Genomic DNA, 23062 nt, shown 5'->3' with positions numbered 1-23062 from the left:
CCTACTGTAAGAACTTAGTTTTAGAAAGGTACACATTTTTTTCTAATGATATTCGCTTTTTGTGAAATATTATGATCATTTTATGCTGAATTTACAGCCAATGTCACTAATGAGGCTGAAATGATAATTGTTAATAAAAAGAAAAAGAAATGTTCCAGAAATTTTGAATTGTTAACACAGTTTAACATATAAAGAGTCATCTTTGAAATTTACACCAACCCCAAACTTGTGAAACAAAAGTTATGGCACACTGAAGAGAGTGTTCACTGCTGTAATACATGTAATTAGTATTTGAACTATAAAAGCAAGTAACGTAAGTATCGGTACATACGTTACTGAGAAAACGCTGAAATACAAAGGATTGCCATTTTGTTTGTTTTGGTTTGGTTTGGTTTGGGTTTAACGCCGTTTTTCAGCAGTATTTCAGTCCATATTGTTTGTATATTAATGCTATAGATAACAGATTTTGTGCTGAATATATTCGCGAAATATGCAGACAAATAAGGATATACATTAGAAACATTTTGCCAACAATCAAGGATGAAATGAAGAATATGTTGGTATATTTAAACTAAAAGTGGTGGCCAGATATTCATGAGGAAATTTTGTTATACTTCTATATTCATACAGTGCATTTCATGTAGTGTTTCTATACAATTTGTATGTTTCTACACAATTGGTATAACCCGTTAAAGAATAACAGTGGTATACAAAAAAGCAAATCAGTAACAATTTGCAGGCATTAGAAAACATCAGTACATACGTTACTGGTTATAACGTATGTATCCTTGCACTTCGTGAAACATATGGACATGTATTCAAGATTGCTTGTACATATATTTAAAAGGAAAGAACATCAGACAAGAGAATGCTTGCAACAAATAGAGCCATTGGGAAAATAATATCCACTATATCTATTATCAGTAAGAAGGTTCCCATCAAATCTAATCAAATTCGAGATTATTAAGTTAGATTTTTTAGCTCACCTGAGCAATGCTCAGGTGAGTTTTTCTGATCACTCAATGTCCGGCGTCCGTCGTCTGTCTGTCTGTCGTCTGTCGTCTGTCGTCTGTCGTCTGTCAACATTTAGCTTGTGTATGCGATAGAGGCTGTATTTTTCAATTAATCTTCATGAATATTGGTCAGAATGATAACCTTGATGAAATCTAGGCCGAGTTCGAAAATGGGTCATCTCGGGTCAAAAACTAGGTCACTAGGTCAAATCAAAGAAAAGCCTTGTGTATGCGATAGAGGCTGTATTTTTCAATTGATCTTCATGAATATTGGTCAGAATGATAACCTTGATGAAATCTAGGCCGAGTTCGAAAATGGGTCATCTCGGGTCAAAAACTAGGTCACTAGGTCAAATCAAAGAAAAACCTTGTGTATGCGATAAGGGCTGTATTTTTCAGTTGATCTTCATGAATATTGGTCAGAATGATAACCTTGATGAAATCTAGGCTGAGTTCGAAAATGGGTCATCTCGGGTCAGAAACTAGGTCACTAGGTCAAATCAAAGAAAAACCTTGTGTATGCGATAGAGGCTGTATTTTTTAATTGATCTTCATGAATATTGGTCAGAATGATTGCCTTGATGAAATCTAGGCCGGGTTCGAAAATGGGTCATCTGCAGTCAAAAACTAGGTCACTAGGTCAAATCAAAGAAAAACCTTGTGTATGCGATAGAGGCTGTATTTTTCATTTGATCTTCATGAATGTTGGTCAGAATGATTGCCTTGATGAAATCTAGGCCGAGTTCGAAAATGGGTCATCTTGGGTCAAAAACTAGGTCACTAGGTCAAATCAAAGAAAAACCTTGTGTATGCGATAGAGGCGGTATTTTTCAATTGATCTTCATGAATTTTGGTCAGAATGATGACCTTGATGAAATCTAGGCCGAGTTCGAAAATGGGTCATCTCGGGTCAAAAACTAGGTCACTAGGTCAAATCAAGGAAAAACCTTGTGTATGCGATAGAGGCTGTATTTTTCAACTGATCTTCATGAAATTTAGCCAGAATGATTACCTTGATAAAATCTAGTTCGAATTCGAAAATGGGTCATCTGGGGTCAAAAACTAGGTCACTAGGTCAAATCGAAGAAAAACATTGTGTATGCAATAGAGGATGTAGTTTTCAATTGATCTTCATGAAATTTGGTCAGAGTGATTGCCTTGATGAAATCTAGGTCGAGTTTGAATATGGGTTATCTGAGGTCAAAAACTAGGTCACTAGGTCAAATTAAAGAAAAATCTTGTGTATGCGATAGAGACTGTTTTTTTCAATTGATTTTTATGAAATTTGGTCAGGATGATTGCCTTAATGAAATCTAGGTAGAATTTTAATATGGGTCATCTGAGGTCAAAAACTAGGTCATTTGGTCAAATCAAAGAAAAAACTTGTGTATGTGATAGAGGCTGTATTTTTCAATTGATCTTCATGAATTTTGGTCAGAATGATTGCCTTGATAAAATCTAGGTCGAATTTGAACATGGGTCGTCTAGGGTCAAAAACTAGGTCATATCTAAGAAAATGCTTGTTTTATCGCAAGAGACCAATTTTTTGGTCCAATCTTAATGAAAATTGGTCAGAATATTTGTTTCCATGAAATCACTAGGTCAGACATGTTTTACACTGTTATGGTGTGTTTCTTAGGTGAGCGACCTAGGGCCATCTTGGCCCTCTTGTTTAATATAATGACCTCCAAAAACAACTCAAGACAATGAAAATCTAAACAAGGAGGAGGATATTAAACTAGTTCTAATGTTTATGGCATCGTTTATATCAGTCACGTAAGCATCTCTCTGATAATTTGAACTACAAACAGATTGCCTCTTGTTTGTAAAATAAATATCCTGTTTATGAAAGTGTTTTACATTTCCTTCCAGAACAAGCAGTTTCCTAGACAATTATTGCTTTTTTGTTACTTTTAGATTTAATTTGAAACATATGTATCAACCCATTTCTAACCCTAGAGTAAAGATCAAAAGCAGTTCAGTATATATAACACGTAACTCTGTAATGTTACTTTTTTCTTTCGCAGTAACACAGATAGTCAAAAAATATATCGAAAAATTTTTTCATCGCTATGTCCTATAATTATTGATAGTTACGAATGTATCAATAAACTGGGGTCAAGCATTTAACATATGCTTAGATATGTAAAAAGTGCATTAAAGTGCTAATCATTAAATGTCTACTAACTCCTGTTGACAACTGCTTAAACATATGCTACATTATTACAATATACACTGGACAATTAGAAAACCAGAGACCTTTAAACACACAATCTATCAAGTGGTGCCAGTAACGTATGTATTGATTTGCACAATGTAGATGACTTGATAATATTTTACAGTAGTGTACAAGTTGCAAGAATTGAATGTCTATATTCTTGTTAAATGGAATGGATATTTCGATGATATTCAACGAGGCTATGCTATGAAACACCTATATTGCCGTATTAGTGACATTCGGTGTTTATCAAACTTACATTAAGTATTCGTCTATTGTTAGTCACAATATGGGATAATCCTTGTTTAGCCATGGCCTACAAATTATGTGATTTATCGCAACATATACCTTACTGTTATTAAAGTTGTAAATCCATGTGTAATATTGTAAGAGTCACCAAACTGTATAGGTAAAATAGCAACATGAGAATCAGTTGAAAGGAGTTTAAATTTCCCCACTTACTATTTATATACACTATTGCATCATAAAACCCACTAATTGTCAAAAGTATGGCCTTTACATAAGTGTCTATACACTGTTCATTAATTTCAAATGAAAATAACATCTGTTTGTGTGTTCTGTTTTAAAACAAAAATGAAATTGTTTACCCCAACCCTTATTTTTAAGCTTAATTTAGCATATCTTAGGTGACAAAAGTAATAAAAAACGACAAAATAGTAACAACGTACACTTATATCCCATGAGTAACATTATTTCTAACTTTTAAGATGATGTAAATAATTTGAAACTCAATAGTGGGAAGGGAAAATATGAATATTCAATAAATATTTGTGTTTGGCGGCCATCTTGGTGGCCATCTTGGATTTCTCAACTTTTGCGTCCAGGTCAAACCAAATGAATAGCAGTTCCTGAAACTAGAGACCCTGACAAACATTTTGATATATAAAACTTTCTGTTGCAACACGTAGACCAGTTCGATGCTCTAAACCTCTGTAGATTTGCAGCACTAATGGTCATGACCAGCAGATTACCCCTATTGATTTTGAGATCATTTGGTCAAAGGTAAATGTCACAGTGACCCGGAACAATTAAACTGTTTCCAGCTATGACTTGAGAATGCTTGGGACTAGGGTCACGAAACTTGATAGGGATGTTGATCATGACCAGCGGATTACTCCAATAGATTTTGAGGTCAGTAGGTCAAAGATCAAGGTCGCAATGACCTGGAACAGTTAAACGGTTTCTGGATGATAAATCAAGAACGCTTTGGCCTAGGATCATGAACATTGAGAGGGAGGTTGGTCATGACCAGCAGACGACCCCTAGTGATTTTGAGGTTAGTAGATCAGAGGTCAAGGTCACAGTGACCCGGAACAATTAAGTGGTTTCCGGGTGATAACTGATGGACAGAATTTCCTACTTTTTGCAATTCTAGGAGTATTTTCCAGTACGGGTACTCCCGGTAAATACCGGCGGGAATTCCCGCCCCTAGGAAATTCAGGCCAACCCTGGTGTTTGAGCCCCGGCTCCTCCGACTAAAAATTACTACATAAACATTGGGATAAGAGTCCTGTGTATAGGTGCTTTACACCAGGAACGCTAAAGAACCAGGGAAGCTTCATCTATATCTTGCACATTCCTACTACTAACATTACTAACAGTCATTTGGAGGAGTAGCCATATGGGCTACCGGTGACGGCTGTAAATAAGCTTATATACAAACAAACAAATTATTTTATCTGGATCATTTGAATGTTTGTTTTTCATGTCAACATCAATCCACTGTTTTGCAATGCTGTATAATATTAGGCTTTATGATGACACCTACCTTGTTACTTTTATTTTATTGGTAATAGTTACATGGAATACAGGGCTGTCGATTTTTGCACTGATTTTATTAGTGACAAGGTGAGCTTTCGTGGTCATCCGCGTCCGGCCACAATTTCTTGTGAACACGATAGAGACCACATTTTGCAATCAATTTTAATCAAACTTGCACACAACTTGTACTGGCATAATATCTTGGTTCATTTCGAAAACTAGCCAGATCCCATTATGGGTTCCAGAGTTCTGGCCACTTTAAAGGCCAAAATTTGCTATTTTGGCTTTTGCAGCTATATAGAGACTTCATTTATGGTTTGATTTGATACAAACTTGCAAAATATCTTTAACAACACTAGATCTTGGATTCAATTATTAATCCGTCAGATCCAATCATAGGTTCTGGAGTTACGACCCCTGCTTGACCCCTGAAAGAGCCAAAATTGTTAATTTCAGTAAAAAATTTTTAGAGCTATCCTACTCACTACGGTGTCGGTGTCACACCTTGATTAAGTTTATCGTTTATCGTACCAGTCCACATTTTGACAAAACCTTTTGAGATAAAGCTTTGAAACTTCACACTTGTGTACCATCACCATGTTCAGTTTTAGGCATGAGTACATAACTCCATCAATGATTTTGTCTGGAATAAAGTTCAAGCCCAAAATGTTCATAATATTGCATGATTGAGCAAACAATATTACATCCTATTCAGTTCATCCTACTCTAACTTAGGCCTGGAAAAAACCTGTGTTTAAGGTTTCCGACCAACCTTTACCTTTGTTTGCCAAAAGTATACCTTAAAGAATATTTTGTTGACATGAAATAAAAACTGGAAAAAAATACTAGAAAAGAAAAAAAAGTATCAGGAAAGAAAAATAGCCTCCCTACCTACCATAGTTTTAGGGTCAAGTAACCATTTACACAGGTATATATTTCCTTGGCCTTATAATATACCATATTTTAAAAATTAACAAAATTGTACAAGACATAATCCTGTATACCATTTAATAACTAGAAGCAGATGCTTGCATCTTTGTCCATTTATTGTATATTTAGCTAAACAAACCACTAAACTGAAGTGCATGCATTTTTATATTTATTTAGACTTGAGTTGGAATGGAAGAAGCAGACAGAGATTATGAAATGCTCAGGGAAATACCAGGGTACAGTGTTATTCTGAAAGCTGTTCTTAGAAACCAGATTCAGCATTTGGTAAGCTGTTCATTTAATAGTGTTGCCCACCTTAGAAAAAAATGGTAACTTTTCCATGCCATTAGCCTTAATTAATGGACTTACATGGATGATTTTTAAATACCATTTGAGCCCCGCCATGAGAAAACCAACATAGTGGGTTTGCGACCAGAATGGATTCAGACCAGCCTGCGCATCCATGCTGTCTGGTCAGGATCCATGCTGTTCGCTTTCAAAGCCTATTGCAATTAGAGAAACCATTAGCGAACAGCATGGATCCAGACCAGACTGCGCGGATGTGCAGGCTGGTCTGATCGCAAATGCACTATGTTGGTTTTCTCATGGCGTGGCTCATTTTATGATCTGATATTTTATAGGTAGTGTCTACCAATTTGAAGACAGTGACTATTAAAAAAGTTACTATACTTCTTTGACATCTTAATATTTGGACTTTATACCATAGCAGTCTTACCATGTGCATAGGGACAGCCAAGATTTTGTTTTAAGACTTTTTTCTGTCTTGTGTGACTATGCTCTCCATCAAACTGAGTGGGAGAGGGTGTATATAGATTTGCCTTTTTCCTACATTTGTAGTTTTGTCTTGCAAATTGTATGTCAGTACTCATTTAAGTTCAATTATTTGAAGAATAAGGAAAGCTATTGTACTCTCCTCGGTGTTGTCATCCGTTGATTTTAGGTTAAGGTTTTGTGGGAAGCTTCCCAGTTTCACTATATCTTCTAAATAACTGCTCCTGTTATCATTGGACTTAACATAAGGGTTGGTTGTGATGAGGGGTAGTAATTTTATGGCCAAGGATCAGGTGCTCAAAGTTCATGGTCACTGAGATCCCATATTGTAATAATGCTGTTTAAAGTTTCATTGTAAGCTTAACAATGTCACTGTATCTTTATTTTTAGTCATCAGACCTCACATAATGGTTACTCTTGGCAAGGGGCATACATCATTTGGTTAAGGGTAATATATTCTTTTTAGGCTTAATGTCAAGGTCATGTGGGTCTTAAACAAACTTGAATTGTATACTGATCATACCCCCAACTTCTACACCATTCACACACAACATTACACACACACATTCACATCCAATACACCCCCTCCCATCCTCAAAAAAACAACAACAGATTTTTTACATTTCTCACACTTTCTTACACCTGCATGTATCTTGCATCTTGTAATATTCTTTCTTAGTGTCCCTCTTAACCCCAACCCAACTTTTACCTACACCCTTTTAGCCTCCCCCACCCCACAAAAGATATTTTGGAGACATTTCTCCTACTTGGTGAATTAATCTCCAATAATACATTTTATCCCCCGCTGAAGGTAAAAAGATATAGATTTGATATTATTGGTCCATCTGTGCGTGCTTCTGTCTGTCCATCCATCCGCCCGTCCAGAATTGAACATGTTTATAATTCAAAACATACTTGTAGCTAGAATCACCAAACCTCACATAATTATTAATTAGCACATGACCTTTGCTCACATATAATTGATATCATCCCCCTTGACTCAGTAAAAGCAGAGTTTTTCCCCTTGATTTTATTAAGGGATATTTGACTGTACCTTAGTAACTTGTTGATGACTCTTAATGAAACTTTAAAAAAAAAAAAAATTTAGATCACTATAGGGCAGTGCTGGTCATGCAAATTTCATCAGGATCTCTTGTTATTGCTCTCTAATTGTTTTAAAATTCATAAATTCCCACATACCAAAGTAACCCATCGATGGATCTTGATGAAATTTAGTACAAATACAGATTACTGTACAGCAGTTGTGCACTGCAACATTTGTCAGGAGATCTCAACTACCTTTAGAGTTATTGCATTTGACTTGTTTAAAAATCTTTAAATTCCAATTTAAACAAAGTAGCCTAGTAGCCAAATAAAAGAATTTCATTCGTGGATGAAACCAGCAGGGGATACCATTTGCTTGTTGAAAATCAGTTTTGGGGACCATAGGTTAGCACTTGTTGTCTGTCTGTCAGTGATTCCTTCTTTTCCACTTTATAACTCTGCCATTTTTCAAGATTTTTTTTAAATTATATGTCACAGTCTAGTGATGAGATGATATAATGCACACAGCACTTTATCCTGTAGCTCGAAGTTAAAGGTCAAATGTTTACAGGCCCTATTTCATATCAGGTAAATAACTCTACAATAGATGAAGGGATTTGGATTTAACTCGGCACATAATTATTATGTTCAAAGGTCATAGACATTAGGTCATTTTATTTGTCTGCTCAAAGGTCATAGACATTAGGTCATTTTTCTTATGTACTTTTGTCCAGAGATGAATATTCTATTTACTTGGCACAAATTTTCACCAGAATTAGAATGTCAGCAGGCCTGTGCCCCTAAATGTAAGGTCATGGTCAAACTTAGAGGTCAAAGAAGACGTCCTTAAAAGCATAGCAAAAATACGATGCATTCAAGTTTACTTTATCTATATTGTGATTCCAATATATATATTGTGGAAACTTTAAAATTCTTGCTGTTAGAACTCCTGGCCCAATTTCATACCTGATTTCGCTGGTATTTTCCTTGCGTGACCCTCTACCAAAATTGTTTAAGCCAGCTGTGAAACTTGGGGGAATGCTCTAGGGTCATGATGGCCCTCATGTTATTGTATGGTTTAATTATAAATATACAAAAGGTAATGTTATACAAAATGGCAATGTACTTTTTCATATTTTGTAATTCTGTATGATGAACTTGAAAATGTACATTGCTGAGACATGAACAAAGGATAAAAAGATAGGAAAAAAACACATGGTAGATTTCTTCATTTGTGGTATGTGCTGGTTTTGGTTTTCTATAATTATTTTTCTGTTTTGTTTTAGGTTGAACAGTTAGCAAGTAGCACTGATGAGGCATCAGTAGTTCTTACAGCCAGCATAACTGATGGTGTTTGTACACTTGTTAATCTTAGTTCCAAGCTGGGTAAAACTTTCCTGGAAGAACATGAACAAATCAGATTACAATTAGAGGACTTTTGTTTAAAAGGTAATTTCTTCAGTCATTTGAGTCTGCACAGAAAAGTCTCTGATTCTAACAGCCAGCGTAACTCATGGCAATTGTATACCTGCTAATCTTGATTGAGAGAATGGGAAATCTTTTCTGGGAGAAAGTTTCCCAGAAGACCACAAACATATCAGATCGCAGTAAGAGGGCTGTTGTTTAAAAGGTGAGTGAGCTCTTTAATAGTTTGAGACTGCACAGTGTTAGAATTAAGAAATAATATATCTCATCGGTGATTTGTCTCTGAATAAATCACTGTTTGGAGTTTAGATGTGAAGGAATTATATCACGAGGGCACAGCCCGAGTGATATAATACTACGCATCTGAACAACAAACAATGATTTTTTCAAGAGCAAATCACTAAATAAGATATATTATTTTGATTCTAACACGTTACCAAGGACTTTAAAGTACATCCTTGTTGGCATTCATTAAATACTTGCCCATTTTCAATCGGTTTCTTTTCCAGTGCGCCGCTACGCCTTTTCACGCTATGACATAATAATTGTGACGTCAGAACAGTGAATTGTTGTTTAATAATTCACTGTTTCCAGCCTTCTTTGTTTAATCGGAAAATGAATCGGATCGTGTTAGAATTAAAAGTACTTTTAACCACCAGCGCAACACATGGTAATTGTATACCTGCTAGTCTTGATTCAGTTTTTGAAATCTTTTCTGGGGAAAAGTTTCCTCGGTGAAAAGTTTCCTAGAAGACCATGATCATATCAGATCACATTTGCAGACTGTTGTTTAAAAGGTAAGTTTAACAATTTGAGCCTGTCTAGATGAGCAGAAGACTATCACCATAGAGATAGAGGTCACAAATTCAGACCATAGACAAGGCAGAGCTTGTCAGCAGATTTTACAGTATACAAATGAAGTCATGGGTCTTTCACCTGTTATTGCTATGGAGAAGATTTTAATATTTTTGGCAGTGAAGAAGTGAGTATTGTCAGTTAATTCAGGAAAGCTAGTGTAACTACATAACTGAAATAGTTTTGACAAATGGTGCCAAACTCATAATTAGAACTAACAAAAAATATTTGATGAACATGGTGTTCCGTGAGAGGTCTGTATTTATTTAATTCCATGAAGGATTTTCATGGAACTTAGTGAAGTCTTTTGATCACCTCATCAAGGTCATGTGCAGTACCGACATTGCAGCCACATCGCTAAAGGTCACGGTTGCCAGTCCATATGCCCAACACCCTTTTTATGCCCCCACTTTGTGGGGTGGGGGGGCATATAGATTTGCTCTTGTCCGTCCGTCCGTCCGTCTGTCTGTCCGTCCGTCCTTCCGAAAATGTTGTGTCGCGCGTAGCTCTGAAAGTATTTGACGTAGAGTCACAAAACTTTACAGGAATGTTGGTCAGCATGTGTAGTTGTGCACCTGGGGTTTCGCGTCCGGATTCATTCAGTCATGTAGAACTTATGGCCCCTGACTTTGTAAAAATTGGTCATTTTAGTGTTGTGTCGCGCCTAGCTCCAAAAGTATATGACCTAGAGTCACAAAACTTTACAGGCATGTTGGTCAGCATGTGTAGTGGCACCTGGGGTTTTGCTTCCGGATTCATCCAGTCTTGTAGGAGTTATGGCCCCTGAGTTAGTAAAAAATTGGTCATTTTAATGTTGTGTCGCGCATAGCTCCAAAAGTATTTGACCTAGAGTCACCAAAGTTTACAGGAATGTTGGTCAGCATGTGCAGTTGTGCACCTGGGGTTTCGCGTCCGGATTCATCCAGTCATGTAGGAGTTATGGCCCCTGACTTAGTAAAAAATTGGTCATTTTAATGTTGTGTCGCGCATAGCTCCAAAAGTATTTGACCTAGAGTCACCAAAGTTTACAGGAATGTTGGTCAGCATGTGCAGTTGTGCACCTGGGGTTTCGCGTCCGGATTCATCCAGTCATGTAGGAGTTATGGCCCCTGACTTAGTAAAAAATTGGTCATTTTAATGTTGTGTCGCGCATAGCTCCAAAAGTATTTGACCTAGAATCACCAAAGTTTACAGGAATGTTGGTCAGCATATGCAGTTGTGCACCTGGGGTTTCGCGTCCGGATTCATTCAGTCATGTAGGAGTTATAGCCACTGACTTAGTTAAAAATGGGTCATTTTAATGTTGTGTCGTGCGTATCTCCAAAAGTATTTGACCTAGAGTCACCAAAGTTTACAGGAATGTTGGTCAGCATGTGCAGTTGTGCACCTGGGGTTTTGCATTCGGATTCATTCAGTATTGTAGGAGTTCTGGCCCCTGACCTGGGAAAAAATTCATTTTAATGTCATGTAGTGGGGGCATCTGTGTCCCATGGACACATGGGACACATTTCTAGTTGAATATTAATGAATCTTGAGTCAGATGTTTGCTTAACCAAGATATGCAGAACCCATGCTGCAAACATTACATTGTAATCATGGTTGCAACTCAGTCAAGTGCAATCATGTGGGCCATGGTGGCATTTTTCAGGTTTAAGTTTTGGATTTCAATGTTGATTCATATCTTCTTTATACCTGAGGGCTTTTAATTTCCTTTAAACTTGTTGTTTTCTATGAAATCTGTTGAGAAATAAGATAGAGGTCTGTCAAAATAGTTTTGATTGTATGAATTTGACAGTACTTTTACAGAACAATGTTTAATTGAATGTGATAAGACATTTTAAATATGAGTGAATGGTTTTCAGTTGAAGAAAAATGTCATCTGAATTAAGTCACTGTGATGGATAATGAAACTCTCATTTAGCCTCTAGAATATGTTAAACTATCATTGTTGATTTACTAATCTTTGATACATTTCTTACACCACTGTTTAACATTTAGCCAACTAAATGTCTAAAATGGACTGGTTCATCATTCAGTTTGGCAATAGTGAATACCATTTATTATTTGAAGGGGTGTTCACTGCAAATTTACTGACTGAGTAGCGAACAGTGCAGACCATGGTCAGCAAAGGCAGAATCACATGCTGCCAGCAGAAGGCTAAAGGTTAAAAAATGGATGTAAGTTTATGGTATTACATGTATTATTTCAGCACACCTTGTAAAGGCCAGTCCTGAGAAAACATGTCAACAAATGGACTCCTTTAGACCCGGAAAGAAGATAGTTCCTAGACTCTCTGGCTCATCACAGGAATTCAGTTTAGAAAATTCTACCATTGTTCCATCAGTTCAGAGAGATGTATTATCGTCCACTTTAGGATGCTCTAGCAACAAAAGGGATCATTGTAATACCAGAATCAGACCATACCCATCTAAAAGACCATGCCAGACCCATTCATTGAACAGTACATTAGAGTGAATCGGGGTACTAAAGCTGTTTTAGATATTTTGATCCATTTTAACCCTTACCATGCTAAATTTCTTTAATGAACTTGTCCATCTTCCAATTTGGACATTACCATTAACTGTTAAAAGGGGTGCTTACCAAAAAGATACTGACTGAATAGAGAACAATGCAGATCATGATCAGACTGCATAGATGTGCAGTCTGATCATGATCTACACCGGTCGCAGAGGCAGAACCAATAGTGTCCAGCATGGTAAGGGTTAAAGATACGATAAGCAGTTTATAGTAGTGAGCTTTACAATATTTTATTCCATTTTAAAAAGTCTAAATTAAAAGACTGCAATAAGGTCAAATTAAATGGGGCTAAGTAATCCACGTCTGACAGAGCAAAGTAGATGTCAGAATGATGATGTACTTCGACCAGTGCTTGACCTAGAATTCTTCAGTTTGTATCTTACAATTATAATTACTATTTGAAAATCAATTTTTAGCTTGACTATTCGAAGAATAAGTAGAGCTATCCTACTCAGCACGGCGTCGGCATCACACCTTGGTTAAGTTTTTCGTATCACTCCACATTTTGACAAAGTCTTTCGAGATAAAGCTTTGAAACTTTCTACACTTGTTTACCTTTACCATGTCCAGTTATATGCAAGAGTACATAACTCCATCAAGGATTTTGACTGAATTATGGCCCCTTTTGACTTAGAAATTGGTTCTGTTTTAGTAAAAGTCCACGTTTTAAACTTTGAACACTTGCTTATCATCATGATTTCCATCTGTAGGCAAGAGTACTTAACTCTGACAATTATTTTGGCTGAATTATGGCCTTTTTTAGCTCATCTGATATTTTGGAAAAAAAAGATGAGTTATTGTCATCACTTGATCGGAGTCGGCATTGCCTGGTTAAGTTTTATGTTTAGTTCAGCTTTTCTCCTAAACTATCAAAGCTATTGCTATTGAAACCATCAATAGCTGACCCTGTACAGCAAGAAGCATAACTCCATCCTGCTTTTTGCAAGAATTATGGCCCCTTTTGGACTTAGAAAATATCAGATTTCTTGGTTAAGTTTTATGTTTAGGTCAGCTTTTCTCCTAAACTATCAAAGCTTTTGCTTTGAAACTTGCAACACTTGTTCACCATCATAAGCTGACCCTGTACAGCAAGAAACATAACTCCATCCTGCTTTTTGCAAGAATTATGGCCCCTTTTGGAATTAGAAAATCAGATTTCTTGGTTAAAACTTGTGTTTAGGTCAGCTTTTCTCCTAAACTATCAAAGCTATTGCTTTGAAACTTGCAACACTTGTTCATCATCACAAGCTGACCATGAACAGCAAGAAACTTTACTCCATCCTGCTTTTTGTAAGAATTATGGCCCCTTTTGGACTTAGAAAATATCAGATTTCTTGGTTAAGTTTTATGTTTAGGTAAACTTTTCTTCTAAACTATCAAAGCTATTGCTTTGAAACTTGCATCAGTTGTTTACCATCATAAGCTGACCCTGTATATCAAGAAACATAACTCCATCCTGCTTTTTGTAAGAATTATGGCCCTTTTTGGACTTAGAAAATCATGGGTAGGACAATATTTCTATTATACAGAGGCAAAAAAATCAGATGAGCGTCTGCACCAGCAAGGCGGTGCTCTTGTTTGACTTTGAAATTGGTTCAGTTTTTCATACAAGTCAGAGTTTTGTCAAAACTATTTGACATATGGCTTTGAAACTTTTAACACTTGTTTATCAACATAATTTCCATCTGTAGGCAACAGTACAAAATTCTGTCAACTATTTTAGCTGAATTATGGCCCTTTTTGGACTAGGAAATCAGTTAAATTTTTCATACCAGTCCATATTTTACCAAACCTGTTAGTCATATGGCTTTGAAACTTTGACCACATGTTTACCATCACAGTCTACATTATGTATGCAAGACTTCTTAACTAGGCCAAGGACTTTAACTCAGTATAGCCCTTTTTTGACATAGAAATAAGTTAAGATTATCATGCCATTCTATATTTTGTCTAAACTGTTTGATATATGACTTTGAAACTTTGAACACTTCATTACCTTCATGATCACACATTGCCATTTAGTGCAAGACTTATCCAAATTAACACATTGTTTGTCTAATCTACTTTTTAGCTCACCTGTCACATAGTTACAGGGTAAGCTTTTGTGATCGCCCTTCGTCCGTCATCCGTCCACAATTTCTTGTCTGCACAAAGTGGTTACATTTATGATTTTATTTTAACCAAACTTGCACACTACTTGTATCACTATAAGATCTTGGTTCATTTCTTTAAATGGCCAGATCCCATTATGGGTTCCAGAGTTATGGCCCCTGAAAGGGCCAAAATTAGCTATTTTGACCTTGTCTGCACAATAGCAGCTTTATTTATGATTTGAATTTAATCAAACTTGCACAAAACTTGTGTCACCATAAGATCTTGGTTCCTTTCTTGAACCGGCCAGATCCCATAATGGGTTTCAGAGTTATGGCCCTTGAAAGGGACAAAATTAGCTATTTTGACCTTGTCTGCGCAATAGCAGCTTCATTTATGATTTAATTTTAACCAAACTTGCACACAACTTGTATCACCACAAGATCTTGGTTCCTTTCTTGAACTGGCCAGATTCCATTATGGGTTCCAGAGTTATGGCCCCTGATAGGGCCAGAATTAGCTATTTTGACCTTGTCTGCACAATAGCAGCTTCATTTATGATTTGAATTTAATCAAACTTGCACAGAAACTTGTGTCACCATAAGATCTCGGTTCCTTTCTTGAACTGGCCAGATCCCATAATGGATTCTAGAGTTATGGCCCCTAAAAGGGCCAAAATCAGCTATTTTGACTTTGTCTGCACAATAGCAGCCTCATTTATGATTAGATTTTAACCAAACTTGCACACAACTTGTATCACCATAAGATTCCTTTTTATACATCCTAAGAGATGTATTATGTTATCGCCTCGTTGTCCTTCTGTCTTTCTGTCTGTTGGTTAGCAATTTCCCTTCCGCTCTGTAACTCTTGAACCCCTTGAAGGATTTCAAAGAAACCTGACACAAATGTTCACCTCATCGAAACGATGTACAGAGCGCATGTTTCGGATGGCTCACTTCAAGGTCAAGGTCACAGGGGTCAAAGGTCATATGACTTTGTTTTGTGTGTATATTGCTCTGCATTTGCATTGCGTTGCAGTGCTCTTGTTTTTATTTGGCAGATCCTTCTTTTGTTCACTTACAATAATTTTTTTTTAATTGCTCCCCTTTTATGTTACTATAAATAGCTTATTTAGTAACTTTTTTTATTATTGGCCGTAGGGAAAAACCAAGACCACTTTCCTGTGGTACAACATGGATGGTACCTCCAATTTATAGGTGTATTTTGACATATCTGTACCTTTAAGAAAATTTCAGCTATATTTTCTCATGATTCTTTTGATTGATCTTGATTATGATTTTTTGACCTTCTTGTCCTTAAGTGCAATGATGACAGGTGAGCAATATAGGGCCATTATGGCACTCTTGTTTCTTTTTCTGAAAATCTGTGGTATTATTTTGACCCCATTCTTCCATCGATTCTTAGACTAGTCATGCACGCTGTCATCCGACACCTCTTGTTAGCTCACCTGTCACATAGTGACAGGGTGAGCTTTTGTGATCGCCCTTCGTCCGTTGTCCGTCCACAATTTCTTGTGAACACTATAGAGACCACATTTTGCAAGCAATTTTGATCAAACTTGTACAAAACTTGTATTGGCGTGATATCTCGATTCCTTTTGAAAACTGGCCAGATCCCAACATGGGTTCTAGAGTTATTGCCCCTTAAAGGGCCAGAATTTGCTATTTTTGTGCGTCAACAATTTCTTGTCTGCACGATAGTGGTTTCATTAATGATTTTATTTTAACCAAACTTGCACACAACATGTATCACCATAAGATCATGGTTCCTTTTTTGATCTGGCCAGATCCCATTATGGGTTCCAGAGTTATGGCCCCTGAAAGGGCCAAAATTAGCTATTTTGACCTTGTCTGCACAATAGTAGCTTTATTTATGATTTGATTTTTACCAAACTTGTACACAACTTGTATCAACATAAGATCTTGGTTCCGTTCTTGAACTGGCCAGATTCCGTTATGGGTTCCAGAGTTATGGCCCCTGAAAGGGCCAAAATTAGCTATTTTGACCTTGTCTGCGCAATAGCAGCTTCATTTATGATTTTATTTTAACCATACTTGCACACAACTTGTATCACCATAAGATCTTGATTCCTTTCTTGAACAGGCCAGATTCCTTAATGGGTTCCAGAGTTATGGCCCCTTAAAGGGCCAGAATTAGCTATTTTGACCTTGTCTGCATAATAGCGGCTTCATTTATGATTTGATTTTAACCAAACTTGCACACAACTTTTATCACCACAAGATCTTGGTTCCTTTCTTGAACTGGCCAGATTCCTTTATTGGTTCTAGAGTTATGGCCCCTGATAGGGCCAGAATTAGCTTTTTTGACCTTGTCTGCACAATAGCAGCTTCATTTATGATTTGAATTTAATCAGACTTGCACAAAACTTGTGTCATCATAAGATCTTGGTTCCTTTTTTGAACCGGCCAGATCCCATAATGGGTTCTAGAGTTATGGCCCCTGAAGTCTGTCTGTCTGTTGGTTAGCAATTTCCCTTCTGCTATGTAACTCTTGAACCTCTTGAAGGATTTCAAAGAAACTATGACACAAATGTTCACCTCATCGAAACGACGTTCAGAGCACATGTTTCGGATGGCTCACTTCAAGTTCAAGGTCACACTCAGGGGTCAAAGGTCATATGACTTTGTTTTGTGTGTATATTGCTCTGCATTGCAGTGCTCTTGTTTTTATTTGGCAGATCCTTCTTTTGTTCACTAATTACTTCCCTTTTATGTTGCTATGAATAGCTTATTTAGTAACTTTTTTATTATTGGCCGTAAGGAAAACCGAAACCACTTTTCTGTGGTACAATATGGATGGTACCTCAAATTTTTAGGTGTATTTTGACATATCTGTACCTTGTAAGAATTATTTTTTCTTTTTGGTTAAATTTCTTCCCTTTGTTGTTCATGTCCTTTGGACTTCATCAGTCAAAATTTTGCTCCTATCCTCCTCTGATGTAATCCTTCGGGCATGAAACTACTGGCCTGATTTGAAAATAATTCTATTTGAAGTAACTTTAAGAAAATTTCAGCTATATTTTCTCATAATTCTTTTGATTGATTTTGATTATGATTTTTAGCTCGACTATTCGAAGAATAGGGGAGCTATCCTACTCGCCCCGGCATCGGCGTGAGTGTTAGCGTTAGCGTGAGCGTCACACAAATGTTAAAGTTTGCGTACCACCCCAAATATTTTCAAAGTCGATTGAGATATTGCTTTCATATTTTGCATACTTGTTTACCATCATGACCCCAGTCTGTAAAAAGGAGGAGGCAACTCTATCAAGCATTTTGACTGAATTATGGCCCCTTTTCGACTTAGAATAAATGTTAAAGTTTGCGTACCACCCCAAATATTTTCAAAGTCCATTGAGATATTGCTTTCATATTTTGCATACTTGTTTACCATCATGACCCCAGTCTGTAAAATGGAGGAGGCAACTCTATCAAGCATTTTGACTGAATTATGGCCCCTTTTCGACTTAGAATAAATGTTAAAGTTTGCGTACCACCCCAAATATTTTCAAAGTCCATTGAGATATTGCTTTCATATTTTGCATACTTGCTTACCATCATTACCCCAGTCTGTAAAAAGGAGGAGGCAACTCTATCAAGCATTTTGACTGAATTATGGCCCCTTTTCGACTTAGAATATGCTATTGTAATGTTAAAGTTTTACTCATAGCTTATATTATACTATCAAGCACTGAGAATAGTCAAGCACGCTGTCAACTGACAGCTCTTGTTTGACCTTCTTGTCCTTAAGGCTTAAGTGCAATGATAACAGGTGAGCGATATAGGGCCATTATGGCCCTCTTGTTTTTATTTATTTTATATGAAATCATTAACGTTTTATTCAAAAACTGAATTTTCATTCAATGAAACAGAAAGCAATACTTCTGTGTTTCGAGCTTTTAACTGGTAAGGCAAGTGTTATTTATCTTAAGATTATTTTACAGATGAAAGGCCTGATACAGGAAGGAAATGTGCAGAATCAGGCGCTTACTCTAAAGAAAATAGCTCTAAGTTTGTGCCACATAAATCTGAAGCATCATTGGAAAGTGATTCCGGAAGCATTGCTAGTGAAATACTCTCTGAAGAGGAGACATTTTCAGTTCAAACTCACAGTGACAAGGAGGAAGTTAAAGAACAAATAAACCTAAATACAGATACTGTTGCATGTTTTGAACAAAGTGAAACTGTAAAAATGCAAGAAGACACAGCAGTAAATTTGAATAGAAATCTGTTTACAGATTTTGATAATAAAATGGCTGATTTCGACATTGAGTTAACAAATAGTGACAGTAACATCCAAACAGTTGTTGATGAAAATTTGAATGATATGGACTCAGTTGAGACAGTGGATTACAGTCACAATGGGGAACATTTGCAAGATATTCCAGTACCAGATTGTAGTAACATTATTTATAGGAATCTGCCAACAGAAAAGCAAACTGTTCTAAGTGATAGTTGTGGAAAAGATCGATTGTACTCATGTACATCTTGTATGAGAAAATTTGATTTTCATTGCCACTTGAAGAGGCATATATGTATAGACGATCTGGACAAAAAGCAAAGTATTTGTACCAGTGACAAGTCTGCTGATTCTGTGATGGAATCGCCAGACACATCTCCTAATGATTCAGTTCTACCAACATCAACGGAAACTGTGCCTGGAAGTGATTATGTAGGTTTTCTGACCTCGGATTTTGGTGACAAGTTAGATAAGCTGATTGATGAGGAAAAGGAAATTGTTGAAAAATATATTGACAGTACTGTATTTAAAGATGATGGACAACAGTACATTAAGTGTAAAATATGTCGAAAAGACTTGTTGAGTAAAAGGTTCCCAGAGCATATTTTAACACATACCAAACCGTACAGATGTGTAAAATGCGGACAAGGGTTTAGAGCTAGGGTTGACCGTACAAACCATTTAAGGAAGAAACATAATATTGACAAGGACAGTCATCATGACAAAGAAGACTATGAAGCACAGAGAATAAGAGATATCTTCCTTAGTGTCATTTCAAGAAGAAGTTTACCAAAACATAAATCTGAGAAACATCTTAAAAAAGCTGGAAATAATAAACTTAAGTCAGAAAATGATCTAGGCATATTTTCAGACTTGCCTGCTGACAGTCAACCATTTCAGTCTGGTAATGATTCTGAACAAATAGAAATGAAAGTTAGAGATTCAAATGCTGAAAATAAGATTACAAATGAAGATGAACATGAATGTGAAAAAAGCATTGTATCTTTGGAAGAAACAGATAATAATTCAGACACTGAAGATATTTGCTATAGTAACGATGAATGTTCATATAACCCAGATAGTAAAGGTCCAGAGAATTTTTTTTATAAAATAAAGTACAAAGATGGCTTCCAGTATGCTTCATGTAAACTATGTGGTAAAGAATTTCATGGAAAAAGATTTGCTGAACATATATTCACACATGTTAAACCTTTCAAGTGCAAGGAATGTGGCATTGGGTTTCGTGATAAAAGAGAAAGAAATATGCATTTGACTGTCCAGCATCATTATCCATCTGGCACTGTTTGTTCTGACAGTGAAGATTCAAAAGGACACAGCTTGAGAAAAGAAATACAGGACTTCCTGTCAAAATACAGCCGTCCAGAGAAAGAAAGAAAAAGGACATATACTGGAGATCCTACAAAATCTACCATTGAAACAATGGATACAGCAACATCGGACAGTTTAGAAATAATGTCCCGAGTGGCATCTGAGAGCCCTACAGGAGGTGGCGCTCTTTTCAAACATTCAAGTACGTCTAATTCTCTCAGTGATGATACTGAAACTTTCAGTGTTGAAGAGGTTACTGGAAAATCCAAGAAACGTAGGGCCTTCTTAACTTGTAACATATGTGGTATAGCATTAACCAATTCGCACTACAAACAACACATGAGGGTTCACAGTAAACCATTCAGATGTAAGCAATGCCATTATGCAACAGCTCGTAGAAAAGCTCTTGAAATTCACTTGTTAATGAAACATGGACTCAAGGCAACTGCTGATGATTTAACTGAAATTGAATAAGTCTTAGATTGAAACTGTAAGCTACGAAGTCAGATTGAATTGAATGTTTTTGAAGCCAGAGGATAATTAAATAGTTTCTTAAGATGTGTGAAATTGCAACTTTTTAACCCAGTGACAGACGAATGCAAAATACTTTGAAGTCTTTGTGGATTAAGACGAGCTTTGACATTGATTGCTTGAAGATATCCAATGCCTATTTCACGAAAATATTTTATCTTTTGATATTTATTTGAAATGTAGCAAATTCTTGTCAATGTTTTTAACTTAATTAAATACATTGTATATATATATTAATTATGTGTGTAGTGCAATGTTCACACTTACACATTATGCAGTAACAGCGGTACCTTAAGAAAACTTCCAGCTTTTCAGTGTTAAGCTATATTTGTATGAAGTGTGTACTATTTTCAACCCTAATGCATAAAACTGTTATCATGCATAAATGTTTTTATTAGCTCACCTGTCACATAGTGACAAGGTGAGCTTTTGTGATTGCCCTTAGTCTGTCATCCGTCCGTTTTCAGTTTCTTCTGATCAGGGTAGAGACCACATTTTGCAACAGATTTTATTCTAGGGGCCTCGGTGGCCGAGTGGTTAAGGTCGCTGACTTCAAATCACTTGCCCCTCATCGATGTGGGTTCGAGCCTCACTCGGGGCGTTGAATTCTTCATGTGAGGAAGCCATCCAGCTGGCTTACGGAAGGTCGGTGGTTCTACCCAGGTGAAATAATGCACGGAGGGGCACCTGGGGTCTTCCTCCACCATTAAAGCTGGAAAGTCGCCATATGACCTATCATGTGTCGGTGCGATGCTAAATCCAACAAAAAAAAATAATCAAACTTGCACACAACTTGCATTGGCAGAATATATCGGTTCCTTGCAAAAACTGGCCACATCCCATCATCGGTTTTAGAGTTATGGCCCCTTAAAAGCCAAAATTTGTTGTTTTTGGCTTGTGAACAAGCAAGAAACCACATTTTGCAATTGATTTTAATAAAACTTGCACACATCGTATTGGCATAATACCTCAGTGCCTTTCAAAAACTGGCCAGATCCCATCATTTGCTATTTTGGCTTTTGCAGTCATATAGACTTCATTTATGGTTTGATTTGATACAAACTTTAAAAATATCTTTAACAACAATAGATCTTGAATTCCATGATGAATCTGGCAGAACCAATCATAAGTTTTGGAGTTATGGCCACTGATTGACACCGGAAAGAGCCAAAATTTGTTAATTTTACCTTGTGAACACGATAGAAGTATTATTTTACATTTGATTTTAACCAGACTTACATAATTTAAGTCACAATTACCTTGGTTCCTTTCGAAAGCCGGCCAAATTCCGTTATGGGTTCTAGAATTACTTGCCCTTCAGCCATCTAGAAGTTTTATTTATGCTTTGATTTGATACAAATTTGCACAGAATGTTGATAATCTCTTGGCCAGATCGAAACTGGATCATGTGGGATCAGAAACTAGGCCACCAGGTCAAATCAAAAGAAAAGCTTGTTAACACCCTAGAGGTCACATTTATAACCCTATCTTCATGAAACTTGATCAGAATGTTTATCTTGATGATTCCTAGGCCAAGTTCAAAACTTGGTCATGTGGGATCAAGAACTAGGTCACCCTCTCAGAGCAAAGGAAGTGCTTGTTAACACTGTAGAGGTGGGGGGCCTCTGTGGCCGAGTGGTTAAGGTCACTGACTTAAAATCACTTGCCTCTCATCGATGTGGGTTTGAGCCTTACTCGGGGCATTGAATTGTTCATGTGAGGAAGCTATCCAGCTGGCTTACCGAAGGTTGGTGGTTCTACCCAGGTTCTCGTTCATGATGAAATAATGCATGGAGGGGCACCTGGGGTCCTCCTCCACCATCAAAGCTGGAAAGTCGCCATATGACCTATAATTGTGTCGATGTGATGTCAACACCCCCCCCCCCCCCCCCCCCCACAAAAAATAAAAACACTTTAGAGGCCATATTTATGACCCTATCTTCATGAAATTTGGTCAGAATGTATATCTTGATGGTTCCTATACCAAGTTCAAAACTGGGTCATATGGGGTCTAAAACTAGGTCACTCAGCCAATTGGAAGGAAAAGCTGGTTAACACTCTTGAGGCTACATTTATGACCCTATCTTCATGAAACTTGGTCAAAATGTTCATCTTGATTATTTCTATGCCAAGTTTGAAACTGGGTCATGTGGGGTCAAAAAGTAGGTCACCTGATCAAATCAAAGGAAATGCTTGTTAACACGTCAGACGCCATATCTTTGACCATCTTTATTAA

General features: G+C 36.8%; 1 protein-coding gene across 1 annotated transcript in view; it reads left to right on the top strand.

Annotated features, from left to right (window-relative positions):
* Window positions 1-21059, top strand: part of LOC123539813 (zinc finger protein 700-like) — a 31446-nt gene extending 10387 nt beyond the window's left edge. The window contains exons 2-5 of the mRNA XM_053527266.1: window positions 6121-6228; window positions 9066-9228; window positions 12269-12540; window positions 18671-21059. Coding sequence (XP_053383241.1) covers window positions 12498-12540; window positions 18671-20769 — 2142 coding nt within the window. The 5' untranslated portion in view covers window positions 6121-6228; window positions 9066-9228; window positions 12269-12497 and the 3' untranslated portion in view covers window positions 20770-21059. The remainder of the gene's footprint in view (window positions 1-6120; window positions 6229-9065; window positions 9229-12268; window positions 12541-18670) is intronic.
* The last annotated feature ends 2003 nt before the right edge of the window (window positions 21060-23062 follow it).

Source organism: Mercenaria mercenaria, chromosome 16 (genome assembly GCF_021730395.1).
Source record: "Mercenaria mercenaria strain notata chromosome 16, MADL_Memer_1, whole genome shotgun sequence".
NCBI classification, from domain to species: Eukaryota; Metazoa; Mollusca; class Bivalvia; order Venerida; family Veneridae; genus Mercenaria; species Mercenaria mercenaria.
This window is presented reverse-complemented; position numbering and strand designations above follow the sequence as displayed.